This window comes from Diplotaxodon limnothrissa, linkage group LG1 (assembly GCF_057381915.1).
Source record: "Diplotaxodon limnothrissa isolate DT_005_m linkage group LG1, D_limnothrissa_male_GT1.1, whole genome shotgun sequence".
In the NCBI taxonomy this organism is placed as follows: Eukaryota; Metazoa; Chordata; class Actinopteri; order Cichliformes; family Cichlidae; genus Diplotaxodon; species Diplotaxodon limnothrissa.
In genome coordinates, this window is record NC_140596.1 from 21,710,201 (window position 1) to 21,720,548 (window position 10,348).

General features: G+C 39.0%; 1 protein-coding gene across 1 annotated transcript in view; it reads left to right on the forward strand.

Moving 5' to 3' along the window:
* dennd2b (DENN domain containing 2B) overlaps positions 1-5,110 on the forward strand; it is a 53,980-nt gene extending 48,870 nt beyond the window's left edge. The window contains exons 15-20 of the mRNA XM_085379188.1: positions 702-879; positions 1,685-1,726; positions 2,582-2,693; positions 3,727-3,966; positions 4,266-4,352; positions 4,662-5,110. Of these exons, the coding sequence (XP_085235314.1) occupies positions 702-879; positions 1,685-1,726; positions 2,582-2,693; positions 3,727-3,966; positions 4,266-4,352; positions 4,662-4,696 (694 nt within the window). The 3' untranslated portion in view covers positions 4,697-5,110. The remainder of the gene's footprint in view (positions 1-701; positions 880-1,684; positions 1,727-2,581; positions 2,694-3,726; positions 3,967-4,265; positions 4,353-4,661) is intronic.
* The last annotated feature ends 5,238 nt before the right edge of the window (positions 5,111-10,348 follow it).

Genomic DNA, 10,348 nt, shown 5'->3' on the forward strand with positions numbered 1-10,348 from the left:
GCTGCGTTTTGTTATTGCGTCAACAAGACCCCAGCTTAACCATAGCAACATGTCAGAGTCACGCCACCCCTGCAGACAGAGTGGGGCAATCTCAAAATAATGCAGTTTGTGGGGTTACGGTTCCTCGTTGTGGTCTATAGTAAATGGTGTTAACTGTTGGCGCGAGAAGTGGAAGTGCAATAAATTAAGGCATTAATTTTTCCAGAAGCTGTGATAATAAGCTCTGATAACGTAAAAACTTTGGGGGGAAAGAAAAGAAAAACAAGTGTATTTGTGGAAGCTCAAGAACAGTCTGTTGGATCTGGCTGCACCTTAGAAGAGCTGCAGGAAGAACAAAGAGTCCGAATACTTAGCTGTACTGTTATGGCTCATTTAAAGGCAACAGTTTCAGGGAAAAGAGGATCAAATAGTCATTTAACTTGGAGAATTGGAGTGTAGTGATGGAAATACATCGGCTGTGCTCCAATAGTTTGGAATGTGGCCCCAGTTAGTGATTTAGTAGTAATGATTTTCCAAACATTGCATTTTAAAGAAGAATATAACGTTCAACTTAGCATGACCACAGCAGGTGGTGCTTTTTGAGTAAATGCTTGACTGCACAACCCTTTCAGCGTTTTATACTCCCTGTTTCAAGCTTGTCTGAATTAATCTGGTTAAACATGATTGATGTGTTTGCCTTCCTCTTTGTCTCCCATCATCAGCACCCTGTCCAGCTGCATGCATGCTGTGGTGGCGCTCCTCTACCCCTTCTCCTGGCAACACACCTTTATCCCGGTGCTGCCAGGGTCCATGCTGGATATCGTCTGCTGTCCCACTCCGTTCCTGGTGGGGCTGCTCTCCAGCTCGATGCCTAAACTCAAAGAGCTGCCTGTAGAAGAGGTGAGTACATTGTATTTAGACCATGAATTTTTCAATTTTCATGTTGATGTCAGCGATGTGTAAATGTTGCTGCGTAGAGTCCTGAATGTAAGGGATTTGAATGACATGTTTGGATGACATGTTAAAACAGTACAGATTCACAGTAATTCCATTATGACCTGGCAACTGTGGCTGTTTCTCTTTCTGTCTCCGTTTTTATTATACTAGGGAACGAGCCAGGTGACGTCCAAATGATGAATTTACCCAGCCGGGGTAAATTAGTTGATCAGTAAAAATAATGGTTACAGGTTTTAGACCAAGTCTTTCTACAAAACAGAATCTTGGTGAAGTGAAGTGTGGCAAGACTTTACTACACTGGTCTGTATCACACATGGCTCAATGTGGATGGACGGATGGCATCTGTGCTCTCCATCTGATTCTTTCTTTCGTATAAAATAAATATTTTGGCAGTAGAAGCCGCGTGAAATGAAATGGCCATTAGTTTGTTACAAAAGTGTTACTACACCCAGTTTTTCCCCAGCGTGGGCCACATTAATGTATCAAACTGAGAAGCGACCATGTTAATCAGAGTTAAGACTGACCCAATAACGAGTTGTTCGCGATACCAGAAACCTGTTTCTGTCACTCTTCCAGTTTGTGATTCATTCATTGCGACATTTGTCCAAAGTACGTTTACATCTAACATTGTGCTGTAGCATGTAGCTTTGACCATTTTATGTACAGTGGACTTTAAAGTTAAATAATTCATCAAAGAGTTCTCATGTGTGCTAATCAAATAATGATATCCTCCTTTTCTCTTTTTTAGGCTTTAATGGTCGACCTGGGAACTGACCGCTTCATTAGACAGGTTGGTCTAATGGCATTTAAAAAGAAAACCATTAGCATTAGCATGAGCAGTGACCACTGTGCCCCAAGTGGTAATGTAAAGATAATGGAAAATTTCCTTTAACACCCTACATGTTGTTCAGTCGTTTGCTCAAAAACATTAATTGGCATTTCTTATTTCTGGAACAATATATTAATAAGTAAAAGCAGCTTTAATTGTGACTTAACTCAGAAAAATTTAATAATTATAATAAAAGTTCAAAACTCAGGATAGGAATGTAATGACTAGATGAAGTAATGAAGCACACAGAGGTGATCTGTCCCAAGAAAAAAGCCAATAATGCATAGGTGAACTACATCTGACAACAATGAGGGTGTGAAAAGAACAAAGGCAGGAAGTAAAAATATAGCCACATTAGGAAGAAAAAAAGCAACAAAATAACACAGGAAGTGACGGAAAGAGAGACATAGAACATACCTTCCTAGGCAAACAGGAAGACAGAGAGGAATGCAGAAAGCAGGACAACAGTAAAGAAATAGAGAAAAAAAACTAAGAGGAACCGCAGAGATCATTCCTGGGTATCCTGGTTTTCTGTGGCAACATGTAATTGTGGTGAAACATCTGTCACAGCAAAATGTCTCAATAATGTGCGTACACAGCAGTAACTAACTCAAGTTAGCAGATAAGAGCTATCATGAGTAAGGGACAAAAACAAACAAACCAAAAAAAACCCTGACTGTATCAGGTCGAGTAGGAAGATCGAAACATTTCTTATTCCAAAAATTAGACAGTCATGCTCGTAAAAGGTTGCAGAGCATCGTCTCCACGCCACTGTTGTTCATCTGTAGTAACTGCAGCACTTTCAACTGTCTGTAGATGGATGACGAGGCATCGCTGTTGCCGCGGAAACTTCAAGCAGCTCTCGAGCAAGCGCTGGAGCAGAGGAATGACATCATCACTCAGGACTCTGACAGCGAGTCAGACGAAGGTGAATAAGCGACTGAACATCTCTCGGTTTAACGCGGCAGATGTTCTTCTTGTTAATTAGGGCGACAGGGAGCGCGGTCTACAAGTCTGTGAAACTGGCTGGGAAATGACGTCTTCTGTTCGGCTGACAGTGAGTCATGAAAGGCTCATCTTTGAGATGAGCTAATGCTGTTTCTGGTGGTAGTAGTGTACATTTCAAGCTGACTGGAGCATAAGTGCAGTTGTTTCTAATGTGTCAATGTCTCTGTGTGTAGCTCCCATGTGCCCTCGCAGTCAGGATTCCCGGTTTTCACCCAGGAGGCCAGGTTTTGACTCCTGGTGTGGAAATGAGGCTTTTATCAAGGAATCATGAATGGCTTACCTGTAATGGGCTGTCACAACATGCTTTACGGCACAGAAACAAAGAGAATTTTGACATAATAAGGCCAAATCATTTGTGTTTTTTTAAGGCTACTTCAGACAGTCTTATCTCTGCTTTCCAAATTCCCCTCCAAGACCAACAGCTAACACTCTGTGTGGTTATGTTACATGTGCCAAGTGCCACTCATAACCAGTTCTCACTAGTCCAGAAAGCCAATACACTTGTGCAACCCACAGTATAGCCTCATTGGACTGTAGGTGAAGGGGAAAATGAAACTACAACTACAACAATTAGCTTTCTTGTGCTAATATTAGTGGAAAGTAATAAAAAACAATAACAACACGAGTAATCAAGAAAAGAAATAAGTAAAAAATATTGACCTGTGGTAAACTAGCCTTGAATGACAGTTGTAGCTCTGGGTGCTCTGATGGGCAGGATTTCAGGTTTTTCCTGCAGTGTCATTGTGCTTCACTTGACATCTTCTGACATAGGATAAGCACAAAGCTGTCACATCATTATTGTTATGTCTCAATTTTGTCGTTAACATGACTGAGGTTTGGTCTTTATTCGACAACTTTACTTTGCAAGCACAGCAAAATTCTTGAACTTCAAGGTTTAACAAAAGCTGTGGGCCTATTTTATCGATTAACGCCTTCGTTTTTATCCCCCACAGAGTATAACTCGCTGAACAGCCTGGTGTCGGAGGCGTTCATCCGCTTCTTCCTGGAGACTATTGGACATTACTCCCTGTTTATCACTCAGAATGAGCGTGGGGAGCGCATTTTCCAAAGAGAGGCCTTCCGCAAATCAGTGGCATCGAAGAGCATCCGACGTTTCCTGGGAGTCTTCATGGAGTCTCAGATGTTTGCAGGGTTCATCCAAGACCGGGAGCTCAGAAAGACACGAGCTAAAGGTAGACTGCTGTTCTCTGAGTGTCAGCTGGGTCTATGAATGCTCTTTCTTCCTTAAAACATTTCATGAGAAAGCTGTTTGCTTTTCTTTGTGCATTTCCACCCCTGCATTCCTAGTGCTCTCTGTGCAGAAGAAAGCATTGCACTTACACTGACCTCTAGTGGCTGAAAGTTTTTCAACAGCATGCTTTCTCACTGAATCAAAGCAGCTCCCTGAAGTATTGATGTTTCATATTCTCGTTCTTTACCCTTCCTTTTCCTTTTTTTTTAAAAAGAAAAATCTCTGCTGTTGTGTTGACAGGTCTGTTTGAGCAGCGGGTAGATCAATATTTGGAGGAGCTGCCAGACACAGAGCAGAGTGGAGTCAACAAGTTCCTCAGAGGCCTTGGTGAGTTCAGAAGCAGACATATTTTAGGAGCTGGAAAGTTATAAACAGAAATATCAAATATTTATTCTGCATATGCTAATGTCATCTGAACAGGCAGAGCTACACAGCAGCTTTTACCAAACCTCTGCACAGTTTCACTCTCACTTTATTTTTTATTGTAAATATCTCACATGACACGAGCTAGCTGTGATAGGCTTCACCAATAAGAACTTAAACATGGATGTTTGCCAGAAATCAGATTTTTTTTTATACCGAATATTCGTGGCTTCGTTTTACACGGCTTAATAGATTCATGTATTTTATTTCCAGGAAGTAAAATGAAGTTTCTCCACAAAAAGAACTGAGGAGACGACCTGATCTTTCAAGTCTCTGCGTCAAGACGACTCCCATTTTCATACTTTGTTTTGTTTTAAATGTTCTAAAAGCATGTACATATTATTTCACTGTAAGCTGTGATGCTCTTCAGCCTATGTTTATAGTATGAGATAGCAATAGCAGGACGGTACACAGCATGTGAGTCGTAGAGTAACCACTGATGTCTAGTCGTGCTTGTGAAGAGTGTTATCGGAGTTTGTGAGTGTATGTGACTTGAAATGGGTTGCAGGAGGGCGTAGATGTACAGATATGTTTTCCTTTTTGCATTATTTTACGACAGTGTTTTTCTCTGTTTGACCTAAAGCTTATTCAAAAACTGTACATGCAATACAATGAAGAAGATGGTTTGAACTCTTCCTGGAGATTTTTACAGTCTTTTATTAAAAGTGATCATTAAAATTGTTTCAGTGTCCAAGTGTAAGCATTGAACTTAAACTTTATTCTATTCTTTATTCTTTAACCTTATTAAACTGTATTCGTTCATTATCAAAACAAGGCCCAAAGCAGTACAGACTTCCCAGTCAGACATAGACATATATTTCACATTTTGCCTGATGATGAAAACTCACCTCCTTTTATCGCTGACATCTCAATGACAGCCTCTCCCAAAGCTGTGTATTAGGTTGGTAAGATCCCAAAAGGCGCAGTAGTCTAACACCGGCTACCACATGCTGCTGGTAACCTAATTACGTCTGTGCACATCACTCCGGTGGCTGTCGCTGCCACGCTGTTATTAGCTCTCCTAACTGAGCGGCTCGCTGTTGATTCCAGGTGCCGTGGTGCTTTTCTCCTGCCAGTGTCTTTATCGCAGTTAAGAGTGACATTTGATGTGAAGTGGTCGTGCAGAGACTTTCGGATAAAGAGCTGGCCATGAAAGAATTTTTTTGCTTGAGCAAAAGTTGTGAAATCAAGTTATAATAACAGTGAACCTACAATTATGCTTTCAGAATGTAGTAAATACAACAACAACAACAACAATCTTTATTTATAGAGCACATTTAAAAGCCTTGGGCATACCAAAGTGCTTTACATAAAACAATAAAAGGTTCAAACATTGATAACGGATAAAAAAAATAAAAAATAACGAGTTATGTTCATAGATAAAAGCTACCAATAAGAATGACTACAGCACATGGGTAATAGCAAGATAAAAGCTGTACCACCATAATAAAAGACACCAATAGAAAGATAGGAGGGAATTAATACAAGAGGTCAATAGGTCACAGCAACCAAACAAACAAACAAACAAATACACACAAGTACTAGTATTTAATATTTTACTGTGGAATATTATCATTCATAGGTGTAATAACTGGGAGTTTTAAAATCCCCCAGTCCAGCTGACATTACAGCTTCTTACCACTTTAACTTCCTGTGACCTGAGATTGTATTTTGATTTCTTCTAGTTAACTTCTGTAAACTTCCTCTTTGAACAGGAAGTTTACGTAAAAAGAAAAAAGAAGTATCTCCTCATATGAGGATATTGGTTTTCTTTTACAGCGTAGCACAATAAAGTCAAAGCTGCTTAACACAGCATGCAACACTTAATAAACAGAATGAAACCCAAAATATGTCAGGAAGTTAAATGTTGCAGCTGAATCCAACTCTTAGGTTGGTGGCTCTGTTACTTAAACATCTTTTTATTTTTAAACAGATTTTTCCTAATATTCATCTGAAATATGTCTAGGAAAAAAGTAAAAGGTGCAATAATTTCCTTTAAAATTGATTGCAGCTACAGTGGCATAAAGACATACTCAAAAAAAAGTATCAAATTTAAAAATCAAGTAAAAGTATAAGGTCCTAAAACCACCAACATACTGCTAAAATTATGGCTGTACTTTAACTTGCGGACACCAAGGATATGTGCTGCTACATTGCCCACATCAGCAGGGCAAATGGGGTAAACTGGCCAAGTGGCTGCAGTAAAACGGTCCTGCAGATTATAGTATCAATAATTCAAGACCAGGAAAGGATGAGTGTGTAGAGTGATGCCTTAAATTGGGAATATACCTGCTACTTCTTTAAGCTGTCTAAGAAAATGTTTTAATGTTCTATTTGTGACCATTATGAACGCCGGCTTCACTCGCTTGACTGATTTAAAAAAGAAATATTTGAATGTTTTCACTGCTTTAATAATAAAGTATTCCATATCTTTATTTTATTTTAACTAGATGACTTTTAAAGTCATACATGTTCCTGATGTTGATGTTTGATGTGAGTGTTGAGATTTTAAATGAACCATTCACATGTCCGCTGAATTTCTGTACATTTAGTCAGGCACTAAAGTCATCTATGATTTTCAGATGCTTGCTTGATTTTAAAACGCTATCATGTTTTATAATGATAATGCACAACACTTTAAAAAAACATAGTTACAAAACGCTTCAGAGACCAAACACAATTAAACTATGAATTCCAGCTAATCTCCGAAATTTAACAGCTGAAATGATGCTGCAGTAACTCGGCGATAAAATGCGTAATATTTTATCACTGTTGCACCTTTTTTTTTTTTACTCAGAAATTGACACACGATTCCCGTTTTCAGAAAAATGTGGAGTTTTAAATTTTGGTCACGTTGATGATTTGTTTGTAATTTTGTAATTACGTGTTTATACATAATTTTGCATTTAAGTTTCGAAAGGTATTACACGTTAATATTTTGTATCGCTCAGTGACGGTGGGCTCTAATTGTAAACTTGCAGTCTTCTCGCCAAGTGTCACACTTCAGCCTTGAGAAACGTCAGAAGTATTGCAGGACTATAAAATCTCACGATTAACTGCGAGACTTGGAATCTCCAAAATTTTGTCCGGGCCAAAGAGCGACATCCGAAGGGGGATCAACACTCGGAGATGCTCGGGTCAAGGTAAAAGAAAAAAAGAAAAAGAAAGGATAAACTCTCTTTGTGCAGACGCAGGGCACAAGATGTGATGGGCAGGCTGACAGAAGCGGAGTTTCTCGGCAGACAGTCTCGTTTCCTCCGGACCAAAAACAACACTGTGACATCCTCACACGCGCGCACACTGATGTTTACCTGACAGGATGTTTTGCACGAGCCGTGCGCTTCGTGAGGGGATTTAATTTGTACACAGGCACAGTTTGTAGCTGCTTAGTGGTGGAAAGTATCCGTGTGTTTACTTTGTGTTTGCGTGCTGTCCTTCTCTGTGTTGTGGATTGCACCATGATGCCATGATAGGGGCGGAATCTCATGCGCACTTTCTAAAAAATAATATCACGCTCAGTGATGCGCTGGCTGCTGATGCAGAGGCAGGCTGTGGATGAAGGGGCAGGTACTCTGCGATGTCTCTGACGTGCTTGCTGTTGTTATTTGAAGAAGCTTTAATAAGGTGCTGACAGCACATCCATAAACAGATGGAACAGGTAGCCGAACGCGTAATACGCCAGAAGGAAAATCACAGGAAATCCCGAATTCCCACAGCCTTATGCAGTGGGCTAATACAAAAACTACACATTACTGTTCACGCTTAATGTAAGTTTCCCACAAGGGTTGGGTGCTATTCAGATACGGATGTGCTGTTTTACATTGTTTACAGTTCAGTCATAATGCAACCTAAACACTAAACAGGTATTCATTGCAATAATTTGATGAACTTGTATTTATTATTAAGCTAAAACTAATTTTTTTAACGCCTCGATAAGATAAAGAGGGTAAAAAATTGATTCTTTCACAATTATACACCCCATGACTTAGTGGTGTGCAGAAACTTTTTGTTTGTTTAGTTTGTGGCATGTCCTGTGACTTGACTCACATAAAATAACTTCTGCACGGCTCTGGATTTCATATAGGCCAATTTCGTTTTAGAGGCCACTGGCTGTGATGAACTTCTCGATATGTTTTTCCTCTTATTTATTGCGTGAATTGAGCTCCTTATTCTGTAAGTTTTGCTATGAATATTATATTAATATTATACTTTTTTCAGTGAAGTTTAATTTCAAATGTTTTCTTTTGCTTCAATGTAAAGAAATGTAGTTTAATGTAAATCCAAATTAGCATTTGAGAAGCCTGCTAGAGGACCGCAGCTCCCAGCATCCTTAGTGCTGCAGAGCTGCAGCACCCTATAGTTAACAAATTTTAATCCAATATTATTTTATGTTTTGCATATATATTATTATATATTAATGTTGTAGCATGTACTACTATAAATGAAATGCAGTGGTTAACCTATCGTGCTGTGCAAAATTCTCGAGCTACCCTTCCTTTCTTTATATTTTGGTAGGAAAATGGGAAATAGGTGCAATGATTTATTGAAACACATGCAAAAAAAAAAAAAAAAGCAAAAAACTGAGCTTTTACAATTTCAACAAGCTTGAAAGTCAATATTTGGCATGACCACCTTTCTTTTTCAACACAGTCTGAACTCTCTTAGGGACGATTTCTTGTAATTTAGTGTAATTACAATTCCTTTAGTGTTCAGGAATAGTTTTACAGGTTTCATAAGGATTGAAGATTCAAAGCTTCTCTTTGGATGTTGGCTGCCTTTTGTTTCATTCTCTGTCAAGATGATCTCACACTGCTGTTGTTGAGGCCCGGGCTCTGGGGAGGCCAGTCCATGACTGACAGTGTTCAGTCGTATGTTTTTCTATCCAGGTATGCTCAAAGGGTTTGCATTGTCATCCTGAGCTACGAAGCTGTTGCCAATCAGATGGTACTGCATGGTGGTTTAAAATCTGATGGTACTTTTCTGCATTCATAATCCCATCAAATCTGACAGAGCCTTCACTGTGTTTTACAGATGGCTCTAGACACTCACTGTAGTAAGTCTCTCTTGATCTCCACTATGCCTATTGACAATATTTGGACTATAAATTTCAAATTTCATCACTCCATAAGACCTGTTGCCACTGATTTTCAGCACAGTTTTGTATAATTTGGTATACCTCATTCATTTCTCCCTGTTTTCCTTTCTTAAAAATGACATGCTTCTACTGAGCTCATTTCTGATGAGGCTTTGCTTTGCTGGATATTTTCCTGTTTCTTAAGGACATGACTTTCAGATACTGTTCATCTGCTGTAGATTTTATGGTTTTTGCCAGTTTTTTGGCTAATAGCTGTTTGAGAATCACCTTGTTGGTTCTTTGCTAAGTTGCCTGTTATGTAAACACAACACAGGTTCACCCCTTGAGGGGTGGTTCAGGAGTTTTGCACAGAACACTTAATTACAGACTACCTGTAATATCAACAGTATTGCCAGTGTAATGACGAACTGGGAATTTTTACTGTGCAGCTTTATGAGTCTTTTGCTAGTTCAGTGTTTTTGGATTTATGGCTTACATGCTGAGGCTGAACCGATGTCAGTAATATTACATTTGAATATTAAATTGTGTTGTTGGCACATGTGGAAAGTAGTTTATTAAGAAGGTAGCCATTGCAGCTAAAGAGCAATAATATGTGAGAGTTGTTCGTCTGCCTGCTTATTCTGCCCCCTGGTGACAAAAAAATTATAAACACCCCTTTAAAATAAATAACACTGAAAATAAATGTCATGTTATTTTATAGCCTATCAGCTATACCGGTTCAACTAGCCCACATTCAAAAGATAAACATGATGTGGAAAATATGTGTTTAAGACTTGTTTCTATCTTTAAATTAAATTGAGTTAGA